The 17,199-nt window shown below is 37.7% G+C and overlaps 1 protein-coding gene and 1 long non-coding RNA gene across 25 annotated transcripts; both read right to left on the bottom strand.

Annotated features, from left to right (window-relative positions):
- Positions 1–3,956: 3,956 nt before the first annotated feature.
- On the bottom strand, positions 3,957–9,327 carry LOC112180114. Of its 24 annotated transcripts, none has more exons than XR_005803133.1 (6): positions 7,355–9,325; positions 6,165–7,132; positions 6,021–6,087; positions 4,499–5,682; positions 4,340–4,414; positions 3,957–4,202 (listed from the first exon to the last, which is right to left on the bottom strand). It is a non-coding gene; the product is annotated as an uncharacterized LOC112180114 (long non-coding RNA). The 24 variants fall into 24 exon arrangements; XR_005803132.1 differs by having other exon boundaries at positions 3,960–5,682; positions 7,355–7,766; positions 8,045–8,164; positions 9,053–9,327; XR_005803137.1 differs by having other exon boundaries at positions 3,960–5,682; positions 6,165–6,251; positions 6,333–6,385; positions 6,503–7,132; positions 7,355–9,327.
- Positions 9,328–16,356: 7,029 nt separating this feature from the next.
- LOC121050464 lies at positions 16,357–17,180 on the bottom strand. Its single transcript, XM_040510475.1, has 2 exons — positions 16,765–17,180; positions 16,357–16,665 (listed from the first exon to the last, which is right to left on the bottom strand). The coding sequence occupies exons 1-2, from the start codon at positions 17,002–17,004 to the stop codon at positions 16,474–16,476; spliced, it is 432 nt and encodes a 143-aa protein (XP_040366409.1). The 5' UTR covers positions 17,005–17,180; the 3' UTR covers positions 16,357–16,473.
- Between the last annotated feature and the right edge of the window lie 19 nt (positions 17,181–17,199).

Genomic DNA, 17,199 nt, shown 5'->3' on the forward strand with positions numbered 1-17,199 from the left:
ATTGGATGAGAAAATGATATTGCAGCGGTGTTTTTAATGAAATTGAAAGTTGAGGAACTGAATCGATGTTAGACCCATACCACAGGGTACTAAATAGTATTTAGCCCTTATATTAATTACTAAATGAAGAAAAATAGTTTAAATAGACTTATAAATTACATAGAATAACTTAAAATGATTATTTTTTTTTTAAATGCTGGTGCGGTTGCCCTCAAGCCTTGATTAATGAAATTGTCGAATACAAGGGGAGACATTAAGCCAAAAACCCTTATTACAATAAACATCTGGAGAACGTCCAAAAATGATATCAGGAGTCTCTACCAAATAAATGTATTCAACCCGGACCAACTAGCAAATAGTTCTCTACTGGCTACTCTATTTACTTTGGCATAGCGGTGACATAACAAAAAGATAACTCGATTTGTAATTCGATTACAGCATAACATAATTACTGAAAGCACAGCTTTCCTACTATGTTACCTTTTGAAGATAAATCGGCCGACACTTAGCTTCACCCTACCACTGAGCGGTAGTGACCATTTAACGAAACAAGAAACTAGCCGCCTACCTAGAGCAGACAAGGCACTTTGAGTGAGCGGACAAGCATACAAACCGACCAGTCCTACACAACAAATGTACAAATTTATTGCTCGCCAAAAAGTGCAACCAAACTAAATAACATAAAATATATATATATAAAAACATTAAATAAAAACATAAACCCTAAAGAACCCAGGGTAAAACCCCAAGCCCAAGAACTAGCAGGCCCAGAACTGCCCCGCAATTAGGCCAAGGCCAAGAGAGTCCAAGCACCGAACCCAACTCAAGAAAGCTGTTGCACCGGTGGCCTAGCCACTACCATTGCGTCACCGCTTTCGGATCCCGGTCTCCGTCAAATAGACACCGCCGACAGAGCACCAAAAGATCACCTCCACCATCACAACCCCACTCCTTGATAACCAAAGCAGAAGAACCAATCCAGCACTGTGACTCCCTCCGCCTCTTTCTGCTGCAGGATACGAAATCAAGCCACACCCAAATTTTGATCCATCCACGTCGAGATCCGATCTGATACAACCACAGACGCGGAATCCAGATCGGGTGCACACCTAAGCCACACGATCGACTACCACTATCTACCATTCACCTAACTCATGTGCAGCTACCTCCGTCGACTGAAAACAGTGCAAAAGAAGCCCTCCCAGCTCCAATCCTCAATCACCTAAACCAACATCCCATCCGGTGGCACTTGACGCACCTCGGCGAGGCGCATCCTTACAGGCACGATCGACCTCTGCTTTCTCATAGTTTTTTTGTCACGTGTTTTTCTCTCTCTCATGTTTTAAATGAATGTATTAAATTAACAAAAATAATAAAAGTCATAAGGAAAAGTCACTTTTGATAAAAAAAAAATTAAAAAAAAAAAAACTAAACATGCTCTCCAATATAGTTAAGGAGTCAAAATAGAAAATTTGCTAAATATGCTATAATAACATTACACAAATAGCCAGAATTTTGAACACAGCTATCCTAAATTCGTTTTACACCAAATGTCCAACCTCATGTAAATAAGATGCTTTTACAAATTCCATACAACCTATCATTTCTTCTTCTGACAATGATTTCCTTTTATCTCATGTTACATAAATGGAGATTTATCAAGCAGAATTGGCGCACTCAAAGCTCCAAGCCCTGAAGATTTAAATGTAAATTATAACCATGCTTATAGGTCTGATATCAAAGATAAGGTAATTACTAGGGTCCAAGACTTCTTTACCTTCTTTACCAATTATACACCTTTACATTTAATCAACAATACAAGCATTTTACTCATCGCAAAAATTGAAGATCCTCAATTGTTTTGTTCAGATGGAAAAATTTGACCCAAAAAAAAAATAGTAAGTCGAGGGTTATGAAATTCCAAATTTTCAATTACTTTATTTTACATGGTATTCTATATGAAAATTGAAAGAATTAAATAAAGAATTTAAATTTCAACAAGATGGAACATCTACGGGCTACGGCACGATGAGAATGTGACATATATAGTATCTTTTTGTTTTTACCTTGTGCTAACTTTAAATAAGGAAAAATGTCCAAATATCCTAATTTTAGGGAAATTCTTCCCCCTTCCTTCACCAAACTTATGAATTTCCTTCACCAAACTTATGAATTTCTCAAGTCTGACCTAACCGTCTTTCTCTGCTAGGGTTTCTCACAGAAGTTTTCTCCTTCGACAAAATTTTCCCAAACATTAACCTAGGAGGTGATGGCGAACTCCTCTGCCTGTCTTACGGTTGGATCCAATGGTTCTGCCCGTGTTTCTCTTGGTCCGGCAGGGTTAGCGGTTTTGCAGGATAACCACTGGTACATGGTGGGTCGTCTGCTCGGTCCAAAAGCTCGGTTTCCTGGCTTTAAATGTACTATATCTTCAATTTGGCAAATCAAGTCGGGGCTCACAATCTTAGATGCATGGGATCGGTTCTTGTTCCAGTTTGTTCGTGAAGCAGATTGTAACCGTACTCTCCATGGTAGTCCATGGTTCTATAGGAACAAGATGCTCATGCTCGATGTTTATGATGGGGTGGGCTCGGTGGAGGCTATCCCTCTGTGGAGTTTGGAGACATATGTGGCGGTAAAAGGTTTGCCAGTAGGTCGACGCAACAAGGCTATCCTAACCCTAATTGGTTCCACCATTGGTCAAGTGATCAGGTTTGATCAAACGGCTCTTCGCCGGAAGGAAGAGGAGCAAAGAATTCGCCTGACGTTGGATACTCGTCGTCGGATTTGTACTTGGATGTTGTTTGAATTCTCCTCCACAGTTGAACCTGAGATCACTTTGATTTATGAGAAAATGAAGGGTTTCTGCAAAGACTGCGGTCTCTTTGAGCATGATGTCATGGGGTGTCATGGCTTCCTTGTGACTGAGAAGGGGGGGTTACTTCGAAGGCTTGCTGCGATGGCCAGCTTATCGTTGGAGGAACAGAATACTGACTCCGGATCTGGAATTGTTTCGGGGGAGGTTCTGGTACAGAAGGAGGGACGTGATCGATGCACGTATGGAGTTGGTGATTTCTCCGAAGCTGGTAGGGAGGCACGTGACCACCGAAGTGAAGCGTGGTTTGCATGAGGTCGTGGGAGCCCATGCATCTTTGTGTGATGTAGGGTTAACTTCGTCCCCGATCTCAGGTGTTTCTAGATGTGTTGACAATTTTCTTGCAGAACTGGGTAGGGTTAATTGCTTTAAGAATTGGGCTTCCATGGTGCAATCCACTTCAATGCCTAAAATGATAGAGTTTCATAATGGTTTGGTTGCAAAGAAGATAGAGAAGAAAAAGGCATTGGATCTATCGGGTTCGGATTTGGTGCCTGTGGGGTCGAAACGTAAGGCTGCCTTTGAACATGCCAAGGTTGGGAAAAGGTATCTTGCTCTGCCCTCTTCTGAGTTGCAAGTTGATGAAAACACAACTTTGTTGCTGCAGCATAAGAATGGCAAAATTATAGTTTCTCCTAATAAAAAAGAAACTTGGACAACCTCGGGGGAGTAAGAATAAACCCAAATCTGCTCGGGTTCTTGCACTACTAAAAAGAATTGCTTTTGCGACACCTATTTTGCGACGGAAAAAATTTTTCGCGACGGAAAATTGAGCTTTTTGCGACGGAAATGTTTGCGTTGCAATAGGTGGCGTCACAAAATCCATTTGCGACGGTAAAATACCGTTGCAAAAAGTATTTGCGACGGAAAACTGTTGTCGTCGCAATGGCTAAACTATTTGCGACGGGTAATTTGCCGTCACAAATAGATATTTCATTTTTAAAAAGAAAAAAAGAAAAAAAAAAAAAGGGTAAACTATTTGCGACGGGTAATTTGCCGTTGCAAATAGATATTTCATTTAAAAAAAAAAAAAAAAAAAAGGGTGTATTGCACACCCAAAAAAAAAAAAAATTGCACACCAAAGCAAGTACCATGTTCCACAAATATTATAAATTGACAAATATCAAAATACAATATCTATCATTCTTACACCAACCAAAAATCACAAATCCAAAAAAAAAAAAAAAAAAACAAAGACTGTAACGCCTTCATTTGCTAGCTTCCTCAACAGTTTCAGGTCAGAGATTGCAAGGAACACAACACTGCAGGACCTTCATTAGCTAGCATCCTCAACAGTTTCAGGTCAGAAATTGGAAAGAACACAAATCTGCATAACAAAGAACAATCTATCAGACTCTTACAGGAATGGTAAGAGATCATTTACTTCAAGCAACAGTGAAGAAAATGAGCTTGCAAACCATTACAGAAAACATGATTAAGCACAGCACAAAAAACACAAGAAACTTAATGTTAATATAGGAAGTTGGAACCATGCCTTCTTCGCTTTCGGTTTTAGTTTCGATGTCAACCTTGTCTGCACTAAAATCATAGACCTTAGGCTTTATATTTAATTTACCATAGAATAACAGATGCAAGCAATTGTGACGAATAGTAAAAGCCTACCTACATCCATCATAATCACTTGTACGCAGCAGAGAGATAACAATATGAATATTACTAGAGTAGAGCTCTAGCCGTATAGATAACTTTCAGACCACAAATAGATAGCAATCAGCTGTAAGTGATTTTCCAAAATTAAAGAACAACATTCTAGAAAAAATGCAAGAACTTGTAGAAGAGTTTCTTTATAGGTATCCTCAGAGATATACTTGCCATCAACAATCCCCATTCAGTATTGATTCCAACACTCGTTACCTGCGTACAGATAGACAGAAGGTTTAATAGGGTAATATTAGATTATATATAGAAAATAAAGGTATCAACGGTTGACAACACTTTATCCTGTCATTTATGAGAGAATTTGAAGTTCAATCTGGCAACATTTCATTCAAAATTTCATACATTCATATAGACCAACTTTACCTTTAAGAAGGGAAAAATATATGAAACAGTTTCTTCTACCCTTTACTGTTTGTGCACAAAATATATTTATTATGAAGCTGCCTTTCCATGCAAGCTCTGCACATGCATTGTCAATTACTATTGTTAACAGAAGATGTCATCCTATAACCGGACTCTAAGAGACCCTTTTAACTGTTAACAACAGAGAACAATTCCTGACTTAGCATTGAACTAGCAATATTAGCCCGCACTTTGCTGCGGGGTATATGATTATGATTATCAGTCACTTGTTTAGAAAAGTAAGGGGCTGTAGTATACATAAGAATATCAATGATTTTGTATACTTAGTTTGTACACTTATTCTGATCTCAAAGAGAAGTGGGCAAGGTCTACCTGATTTTAAAAGGTAGTCTGAAGCAAGATACAACACAATGAGATTGAGATTCAATTGGTCGTAACACAGATTGAAGTCATGTCCTAATTGAATCTCAATCTCATGCCGGTGTAGCTGTCTCCAGACCACCTTCAGAGATCAAGTAGACCTTACCACTTCCATTTGCGGTCAGGTACAGATTATCTAAATTTTTTCATTACAATGAATAAATGCAAGTAAAACTTAGTAGTTATATGTTGAAGCACTGCTCTGGTGTTATGTTGGACAGATGTATTTGCAGCTTCATTCTTGTTGTTCTTGTGTATAGAAGCTATGGTTTTGGATTTGGTCAGAGAGAGATTTTGACTTCGGTTTGCGGAGCATCATCATCAAAACTGAGAGTGGTGATTTTCTGCAAAATGAATAAAAGAGAGCAAATAATGTTTCATATATTAATGTAGTTGATTCTTGTTTGTGATATAGGTAATGGAAAAATATATGTAGCATATACCACCCTTATATTGATAGATTTTTTTTTTTTTTTATTGTTGTTTTCATAAATGGTAGTATCAATTCATGAAGACAATAGTCTGCCAGTTTTGGGACACCTTTATGTTTCTCTGGACATGCAAGCGGCATAGATTTTGAATCAATTAAATTGCTTAATACGTTATTTTAGTGTGTAACCTGAGCACATTTGAATGTTCTAACTTCTAACCAGATATCATGCTACTTTATTGAGGGACTTACGGTTTTCTTGCTTCGAATTCAATGAGAGTTGCCCAACTACAATTGTAGTGCCATCCAATAATATGTCCTGCATTGAATAAGTTATTCAATTTTGAATCATTATGAAATCAAGGCCAATAAATAGAAATAGAAATTGAAACCTACTTGCCTTCCGGAATTCTGCTTAGAGCGTGAAAGTTATTGGCGCCTCAAGTTGAAAAAAGCAAGTCTGCAGATCCAGTTTTCTTACGGCTGCCAAAATAACCTGGTTAGAGTATTAGTAGTGTCTTGAGAATTGGTAAAATTTCTTTTGATGTAGTATCCGTGTCCAACCTTTTTGGCAGTCAAAAGAAGTTTTTCAGTGTACCACTCATAGTTGAAACCAACTGAAATCCAGATCATAGTTGGAGAATTGAAACCTAAGAGATATTAACACAATGCTATGATAAAACACATGTATATATATTATTCGTCCAATATACCTGAGCATAAAAATTATGTACCTGCAACTGGAGCCTTTTCTTAATGAATATCATTTGCCTTTATCTGGGATTCGGCTTCACCAATTGCAAAAGAATGCGCTGTCATTTAAAGTAGGAGTATCAAGACCATTTTATATGCTGAAAGCTGACATTAGAGGATTGATATAATATATATTATGATCTACACAGTAATTGTCCTTAAACCATTTCATACTTCATAAATAAATAAGTCGAAATGGACGACGAAGTAATATATGGAACCCTGTTTGAGTATTTCAATGCACGCTTAATTTATTTGAACTTTGCCAATCTTGCAGGTTATAGCATAATTGATGATTCTAAGCAGAATAGCATGTGCATACTCTGTTTCAAATTCTTTATACAAAGGAGAAAAGGCAAGATACTGGCTAATACCTGTTTTGCTGTTTTAAGCTTTTGAGCATGCAGATTGAGGTTCTTCAGATCAATCAATAAATGAAACATTGGAACATAAAAGAGAACCATAGTAAAATGAAATAAAGAAACAAAATTATACAAAGAAAAGTTTCAATTTTCTGCATCTAACCTTCAGATGTGACCACTGTGTGATTGCATTATTTCTGAAATCCAGATTGTAGAGTATCTTATTATAAGCCAACTCAGTGAGGAGACCTTGAACCAAACACATTTATTTTGTTAGTGACGAAAATTAAGTAGATAGATAATGAACAAATGAAGCTTCAACAAATTGTATGAAAAAAAAATGAAGAAAGAATAAAATAAAAACCAAGCTTGAACAACACAGTGAAGAGGTAAGGATGGGAAATAAATACATATGATTAAGAACTACAGTTTCATATGTATCATTAGATCGTAGAATTACCAATTGTTTACCTCAAGAAAAGGGCATCTGCATCAAAGAATCCCTGAAGGACAGTGGCTAAATGAGTTCATTTTCACCATCACCTCCAGTCACAAAGAAGTAAAGGTCTTGGACAAACTTATATAAAACGTTGCACTTGAACATCATAACCTCCGCAGCAAAAGATACAATAGTAATTATGAAGACTGCAATTCTAGTGATATAACATGACTTTTTGTAGCATATCAATAAAAGAAAATGAAAAAGAAAAAATCGGGGCACTGTATGTATTTCAATGATATCATTGTTGCATACCTTTTATCCATGCATTTGTCTTTGGTCTTAATCAACATAGATTTTTCAAGCTAGCTTTGTAGCATTTGTTGGCCAATTATCAAAGTATGTAATACGCTTCCTTTCACAGTCTAGAAGAAGAATGTTCTTCTAGATGAAATAAAAATCGGGATCAGTATAATATGTGTAAGGATCAATCCAAATCCTATACACAATTAGCCTAATGGATCCATTCAATACATATCATATGCTCTATTTCAATGGCATCAAGCTTCTATTCATCATGGCAATCCAAATTCATACACCAAACAACGCTTACATACTATACCAAAAGTCTATCAGCTTCAAGCTAAAGTCTAATTGATCCTTGCCAGAATTCACAATAGCACTTTATCCTTGCATCTTAATTGTGATTGAACATTACTCACCATTTGTAAGGTGTCTAATTGATTTCAGAATCAGTGAAACCCCAAAATCAGCATAATTTCTCATACACATCAGTTGGTGACTTCAGGTATCAATTATCAAGCTTGTAAAGTACATGAAATCTGAAACTGGGGAACCACAAAAGGAATTTAAAATTCAAACTGAACTGTTTTGCTCCTAATAAAATGAAATACAAAGATCTGTTGTTGTGAACTCAAAATAATCACAGCTTAGTTCCTAATAAATTGCACTGAAGAAATCGATAGAGTTAATTCATGCAATACTTGTTTATATGAATGTATATGAATGGACTGTACCCTTTACTGTTTGTACACAATTTCATACATTCATACTTGTTTTCCAAGAAGGCACACATATAAATGGACTGTACCTTTCTCTATCCAAGCAATGAAATTTCTACTCGTGCAGGAAATGAAAAGCAGAAATTAGCAAGAAACATAAGAATACAAAAACGTGTGTTGGGAGAGAGGACTAAGTGAAACAAAAGAAAGCTCCTACAAAACCATCACTGGAAAAAGTAACAAACAGAAAGAATTACTATACCTACGCATCTATATTCGCAGCTGAAACAACTGTGTAACATGTCAAGATCTTAATTTTTAGCCTTAAAAGATGCTTCTAAGTTTTAAAAAGAAACTTCAGAACCATGAACTGTGGTGTATTAAAATGTAACCCAATTGATAAAGAAGCAAGTGCAAAATGAACTGGAGCGAAAGAGGAGTTGAGGGAGGGGGAAAGATCTCATCGACCTTTGGCTAGAAAATCCAGAAAGAAAACCGAATCAAAATTAGATCTTGAGCCCTAAACAGACCCAAACGAAATCTACCCAAATCAAATCAAATTGGCACAATACCAAATTAAATGAAAGATCAACACAATCGATCAGCATATGAGAGACAACTGGCAATAAAAAATCGCATAATCGGTCGGGTACAACAGAACTTCAGATTAAAAGAAATCTAGGGGTTTTAGAGTTTCGAAAAAATCACCTTATTCTCTCTGACGATTCTTTCGGACCTCGACTATGTCTTGTTCAAGGCGCTGCGGAGCTTGGGCAAGAAAGAGAGAGAGAGAGAGAGAGAGAGAGAGAGAACGCTTGGCATGGGCGAGCTTGGGTGAGAAGAGAGACAGAGAGAGAGTTTGGGCGTGATAGAGATAAAGAGCGAGAGCACTTGGCATGGGCGAGCTTGGGCAAGAAGAGAGACAGAGAGAGTTTGGGTGTGATAGAGATAGAGCGTTGGGTGAGAGAGGTTATTTAGGGCTGCAGATCGGGATGTTAGTGAGGGAAATAGAAGCAAGTTTTGCGACAGCAAGAGAAAAAAGCGTAGCAATTCATTATAAAGTTACTACGGTAAAAATTTTCCGTCGCAAATGATAAAACTTAATCGCGACGGAACATTTTCCGTAGCAATAAGGTCTCAATTGCGACGGCAACCGTTGCTGAAGTAAAAAAGCGAAGCAATTGCAATTTTTTTTAGTAGTGTTGGTTTGGAAGAGCAAGTGAAGAAACCTCGGAAATGGAAGTCTCAGGGGGACAAAATTGGTGATACTGGAGCTATAGCGAATGCCATTGACACGGGGATTTCTGAGGTGGATGGTGTGGTGAAGGAAGGAGTTATGGAAGGGGAGTCTCCTCCTCTTATTCTCATGCTATTTAATTTTATTTTTAGGTCGCAAGGATCAATTCCTCTGAGGGTTCATTTTACTCTTTGCTTCGGAGGTTTATGATCTTTGTTTGGAATAATGGTGCTTAATCTCCTTAAAAGGTGGGTGTACTAGGGGTTTCCTGGGTCTTATTCTTGTGTAGAATAGGTTTTTAATGGTTTCCTATGGAACGATTCTGTCTGTTGACCCAATAGGGGTGTTTCGTTTTTGTACTGCTTGCTGAATATATTTAATGGGCTGACCTCTTTTCATCAAAAAAAAAAAAAAACTTATGAATTTCTCCATTACCAATAAGATAATTGATTCTATTACCTAATACCCAATTAAGCTGTTTTTATTATTTTTTTATTTCTATTTTTAGGACTATTTTGTCATCTCCCCCTTTCTCACATAGAGATAAAGTGGGAGAGAGAGAGAGTAGGGTCATCGAAGAGTTTGCCAGAACCTCACCGGACTTTGCCGAAGGTCGTCGAACTTCATCTGAGATCCCTAAAGAGGTCATCGGAGATCTCATAGGTCACCAGAGATTTTATTGCCCCCAATTTTATTCGAGGGCAATAAAACCAATAACATTTGGGTTAGGGAGGGATCATCATTAAGCTGGGTCGGGCAAGGCCTTAACGTGTTTATGCAATTTTATGGGCCGGGTAGGGCTTTTTCTGAAAAGTCAAAGCCTAGGCCCAGCCCTAGGCCTAAGACCTGGCGGGTTTTTTTGGGCCGGGCTACCTAAATAGGCCCAGGCTGGGAATGATATTAAGCATGAGCCATTATTAATTTTGAAACACCCGGGAAATTAAGAAAGAAACTAAAAACCCATTAAAGGGATCATTATATATATGTGGGGTATGTTTTTCCATAATTGTGGTTAAAAATGTTAGGCATTAAATAATGGTTGAAATACATGTTGTCCAACTTTGAAAATACCTAGTATCTATATGTACATATATAAATTTGGGCTTAAAACCTTTGCCCAAAAATTGACATGATTTATCAAAATAAATCATCTAAAGAACATGCACCTGAAGTATAATTCATTGAATTTATTAATCTCCAACAACACCAAGTATAAAGCCAGTAATATAGTAAGTGGCTACAAGCAACTAAAGACTCAATATGAGTAAGGGTCAGCCGACCGGGCCTTATTCGGACTTTGGGTAGGCCTGAGCTTTGAATCCTCGGCCCTAGCCTTGAATTATGCCCACATGGGCCAGGCCGAAACAGACTTTTCTTCTAGTAGGGCTAAGCTTTTCTTCGATGGGCTAGGGAGTTTTTGCAGGCCTGCGGGTCAAATAATGATACCTAAATTGAGTGTTGGGAAGGGGGACTAATCTTCCTAAAATTAAACATATAAAATTTTAATTGAGGAAGAAGATAAGGAGATTACATCAATTAAAAACCTTTTATTTGGGGGGGGGGAATAAATTTTGGGCATTGGGAAGGGGGACTAATATCCCTAAAATTAAATAGATAAAACTGAGGAAGAACATGGGAAGATTACATTAATTCAAAACTTTTTATTAGGGGGCAATAAATTTTGAGCATTGGGAATGAGGACTAATATCCCTAAAATTAGACAAATAAAACTTTGGTCGAGGAAGAACATGAGAAAATTAGATTTGGGGGGGGGGGGGGGGGGGCAATAAATTTTGGGCATTGAGAAGGGGGACTAATATCCCTAAAATTAAATAGATAAAACTTTGATTGAGGAAGAACATGGGAAGATTACATTAATTCAAAACTTTTTATTAGGGGCAATAAATTTTGAGCATTGGGAATGAGGACTAATATCCCTAAAATTAGACAAATAAAACTTTGGTCGAGGAAGAACATGAGGAAATTAGATCAATTCAAAACATTTTATTGGGGGGCAATAAAAGTTTATTGGAGGGCAATAAAACCAATAAAATTTGGTCATTGGGAAGATGGACTAATCTCTCTAAAATTAGACAAATAAAACTTTGATTGTGGAATAATATGAGGAGACTACATAAATTCAATTTTTATTAGCAGGACAATAAAATCAATAAAAATGCTTTCCATACACATATCCACCAAAAGAACACACATTGGAATCAAGGGGGGGGGGGGGGGGGGGAGAGAGAGAGAGAGATATCATGGCACAATGTGTAGAACCCAATACTTCATTGAAAGATATCCATGGTTATTGACACCTGTATATATGAAGTATTGAACCCCAAAGGCCCAAGCTCATGTCTGCTATTCTCGTTCAACCTTATTTGTAGCATGCTTTCCTTGTTCTTTCAAGATATATGGCTACACCTAAATACAATCACTATGTGGAAAGTTAATTGATGAAAGGTAAAGCGCTAAGTGGTGCTGCAATACCAACACATATAGGTGAGATATCGGAACAAACCGGTGGGATCCCTCAAGTTCGTAATCTATAATTTTTCTCCCATGCATGTTTGATCTTGCTGCGACACTATCAACTAAGATGATGCCAAGGACGGCGTGCCATTCAAATTCTGTGGTGTTGGTGGCGGCGGCGGTGGCGGATCCTCTATGCCGTAGGTGAGCGTGAAATGGAAGATCTTCCATCCCAATTCCTAAGACATTGTGATCGGACGGCACTCAAGCTCTCCATTTGATCTAATTGGACAACTGGAAGTCAACTCGACTATCATTTGGTTGAGAAAATGTTCAAGGCTTGATCTTGAAGATGAAACAGAGGAAAATATGAGTCTTTTTATGGAGTTGGTGATAGAGATGAGCTTGGATTTAGGTCAGAAATAGGGTTTTAAGGTGAGAGTCATTGTGGTTTTGCTAGAGCTTCGACGTTAATATCTCGGCGAGAGCCAAGGGAGATGAGAGTGCAATTGAATCTGAGTGGCCAATTGTAATTTAATTATTGAGCTGAGCCGAAAAGTGATTTTTTGTCTTTAAATGAGGTGAGTGAGAATTCCAGTTAGTTGGTGGGGTGAGTGGGAGTGTTTTGGTTAAAATTTAGACATTCGGTCAAGAGCCCTCATAGAAAATTGTGAGTCTTGTTTTCTAAGCTACATACTTTCATTGCGAACTGAACCTTGCAAATTCGAAATCTTATAGCATATGTCAAAGAAGGGAGTACTATGAAATTCATGTTTTTAGAGATTGTATTGGCAGTTTGGTATTGCAACTTCATTGTGCTCTGTGTCAAGAATTTCTCATTGAGACCATTTTTAGGTATAGGGTCTTGGGACACATGAGAGTTGGAAAGCCGGTAAAAGGGCAATTTATAGATAGAGTTGAAGAATGAATTAAATTGTTGAACAACTTTACTTTAAGAGGTGCAAGACCAAATCTCAACAAGTAAAAGACGCCTATTGATTTCTAATAAGACTTTTGTAAAGACGATGATAAAAGAATATGATAAGATATATCTTTATAAGTTACAAAAGGCAAAATATGGTGTTTGTTAGCCAAACAGCCACCCTCAAGTATAAGGGCTATAAGTAATAGTATAGGGATTTAAGAAAGGTTGTCGAACCCACGAGGATTGGATTCCTTTCACTAGTTAGGGTGTGAACCTAAGGAGAGCTAGAATATGCAAATGTACAATCACAAATCTAGAATCACAAGGAAATCTAGGCTCATGGTGAGTATGTGCAAGATGGAGTAGTGATTTGATTTTGGTTTTTGAATATTGTTTTGAATTGAAAATAACCAGATGCTCAAATGTAAACTAAACTAGTGATCAAATGGATGAAAGTTAGGATTTAGATTGTCTACCACTAACCCCCCTTACAAGAATTGATGCATTTCAATATGAATGATGCTAAATTAATTAACCAATTTCTCTCCTTGTATCCCTCTCAGGTATGACAAGGGACATGCTCCTTTTGTGATATCAAGCAACCCCTCTCGGGTTTAGCACTTAACTACTTAAGTCATGCATTTCAATCCAGTTAGGTATCTAGTGTATAAAGTTTGGAGATAAAGAAATCATGCAAACCAACCAATCTTATCTCTAAGTGATTACAATTCACAACCCCTATATGCACACCTAGTGTGCTTTCATGCTTTAACATTCAAAGGTTACCAAGCTCTAAACATTATATCATGACATAGCAAACACACATACTCAAAGTGGTAAAGTCTAAGCATATGCATTCAACTCCTGAACTAACATATAGGCATATTAAAGAAAATTGCATCACATAATATTATAACATCAATTCATATAAGATTGGTTAGGGCTTTCAACCCTAGCCCCAACATAGTACTACTCACTCATAATTACATATAATAACTTTATAATCAAACTAAACACCAAAATATAATCTAGAGTAAAAGTGATAGAGTTGGTTTAGTGGTGTGTTGGATGGTCCCCAAGCTCACATCTTGGTGGTGATGGTGGTGGTGGTGATTCCCTCTCCTTCTTGCTCTTCAAGTTTTGATGATAAAAGATAGTGAAGCTTGTATTATGTATTGTGTGAATAGGTGGAGTAGGTGGAGAAAATGATGATAGAAAAGAGAGTGGAGAAATGATGTAGTAGTGGTGGTGTTAATGGAGGTAATGGATAAGAAATGGTGGTGGTGATGGAGGAGATAGAGTAGTATGGGTTTAGATTTTGGGAGGTGGATATGGAGGTTTTATGACGAAGATGTAATGGGATGGAATGGGTGATGCCTTCTTCCTTGAGAGAATGGGTGCTTAAATCAAAAGGGAGCAGCTCAAGTGTGAAAATGGTGTTGTGAAGCAAAAGGGAGCAGCTCAAGCCTTGTAAGAAGCATGGAGGTGGAGTATATGAGTGGTAATAGATCCCAAAATCAAGGGAAAATGGCATGGGAGTGATGGTATAGGTTGGAGTAGGAAATGATGAGTGAGGGATGATGATTAAGCCTAAAACATGATAGATATTAGAGTGTTGATGATGATGGACTTTTGGATAATAGGGAGTGTTTGGTTGAATTGGAACCAAAAGGTTTTGGAATTTGGTTAAGATAGAATTATAGTGAATGGATGTAATGGAATAGATGCTATGGTACTCATCCTCTTTGCTCCTCTATAAATGTGGCCGGAAAATACACGGCACCACCGTGAGTGGTGGTGCGCTGCCTCTTGTGCTACCAAAAGTGGTGGTGCACGGAAAATTTGCAGGAATTTCACTTTTTTCTCCTCTTGTCAAGATTTTCTACAAAACATAGAATTTGATTAGTCAACATTAAATTGGACTTTAGAACAAGTAATTTCCATGTTTTAGGGCATAAATATGTATATGAATTATGATCCAACAGTGTTTCAATTCATACTTTTAGAATTGTCATTTGAAACTCACTACTTACTAGACCTCACACTTACTTTTACCAATACCTAATATGCTAATTACACCTCCCTAATTTTTCCAAAATGTCCTCAGCTCCTAATTTTCCAATATCGAACTATCTTTAGTTATCATTCTGTTCTTCAACTTCTATTCCCTAAACCCTTCTTTTGAGAAAATTTCCAAAAGAGTTCTCAAAATTCCATAACAGTTTGCAAAATTGGGGAATATCATGGTTTGGTTCTCAATTATTAAGTTGTCACTCTTTTCCATAGATTTTAATCCATAAATTAGGGTTTAATGTTGCAGGAGATGGAGAACGAAATTAGATGGAGAGCAAAATTATGAGTTCTTAAGATTTTAGAAATATTATAAAAAGGACTTTGAATCTTTGAATATGGCAAAGGAATACGTTTAATTTCTTGAAAGAATGGAAGAAAGGAATATGATGTGCCATTTCATTAGTTTAAGGAATGTAAAAACCCTATTGCTCTCTCTATGGAGAACGAACGAAGAGAGTTAGCCAGTCTGAGGACAACTTTTAGTGATTTCCTTCTTGTCCGGTGGTGTCGCCGACATGGTGATGCTGCTGGCACCGGACGGGTGATGGAAGGAATATGGTCCATTGACCTCTGATTTTGCTTTGCTTGCGGCTTGGCAGCGAGGGTTTTCAGATTTGTTCGGGTCGAAGCGGCAGAAGACTAGCTTCATGCTCGCTAATTTAGAAAAACGAGGGCAACGACAGAATGGGTTCGATCCAAGATGATGGTGGCGGCTATGTGGGCACCGTTGGTGAGGCTTCTTGTGGATTGGATGTAAGGGGATTCGTCCCTGGATCTACCTATGGTGCAGGGGACCTCTTGATGGCGGCACATGACGGTGGTCTTTCTTAAGGCAGGATGACAGCTCGTGGTGGTGGTCTACGGCGGGGTGGGCAGCTGGCGGCGTATAAGCGATATGTAAACTGTGGAGATCGGATGAAGCTAGGTTTCGTTGCTGGACCTAGGGCTTGGAAGTTCGGGTCTTGGGCTTCTAACCACTCTTATGCACCTATGTATGGCCCAAATTTAGGTTTTATTTTTTAGACTTAGCCTATTTATAATGTTTTTTTTTTCATAGTGTATAAGCTTGCTTTTAAATAAGTGAGCACTAGTTGTTAATGAGTGGTGTTAGCATGTCACGTCCTAAACTTGCCCATAGAGTTGGCAAGGGAAGGTATGCGTGCCATTCTGGCTTGAGTTGATGAGAATTGATTTGATTCAAAAAAAAAAAAAATTTGAATCGATAACGCCAATTATCACTTGAAAAAAAAAAAGTTCAAATGTCAATTTAAGAGATATGAATAGAAGCACCCAGAAAAATAATGTGTTTTGTTTTATTGATAGGTTACAATTTGCATCTCAACATAAAATAAAATAAATAAAGTTCAACAAAATATAAACAGCTTCTTCATTCTATGTTGCTGTTGCATATGGTTGGTTTTATCTTCTCAAAATCAGCTCTCTCTCTCTCTCTCTCTTTCCTTCCTTCTTGCAAGCACTGGCTACACTGCATATGGTCGACATCGCATAGATTCCGACGATTATATACCAAAAATATTCAGGCGAGCTACAATATATATGAATAAAGACCAGAAGTCGCTCAAAGAACAATGAAGCATAATCTTCCACCCACTGCAATTGATATAAACCATATATAATTAGTTTCAAGACAAAATTAACAAGTGGTATATAATTGAAAGTGAAGTAGTAAAATAACTAGCATATACTTACATCCACTTGGTACTCGATGTCATCCGGAATTAGCCATAGGTATAAGAATCTTAATAGAGTACAAAACGTCGTGAGGGTGCCCATTGCCAGAAGAGCCCCCATCGTGGAGGTGCCGCCAGGGAATATAAAGCGATGGTTTATTAGCAGACGCCACACTGCAAGGTTCTCAATTATGAGGAGGGCAATCTCCAAGTGGATCAATTTGAACCTTGTATTGGTCTTTTCCTTCTGAACTGCCATTGTTGCCGGTTAGCTAGTACGAAACATGTGTCGGCCTATCTAGGGTTTAGGAGGTATGATGATATAGGCCTTGCCCGGCTCTATATTTATAGCCAAGCTACTACAGGTACTCCTTACCGCATCAAATATGGATAAAGTTTCACAAACATAGACGGAGTCCAAATCCGAATAGACCTCTGCTATCTTCTTTGGTTT

This window comes from Rosa chinensis, chromosome 7 (genome assembly GCF_002994745.2).
Source record: "Rosa chinensis cultivar Old Blush chromosome 7, RchiOBHm-V2, whole genome shotgun sequence".
Classification (NCBI taxonomy): Eukaryota; Viridiplantae; Streptophyta; class Magnoliopsida; order Rosales; family Rosaceae; genus Rosa; species Rosa chinensis.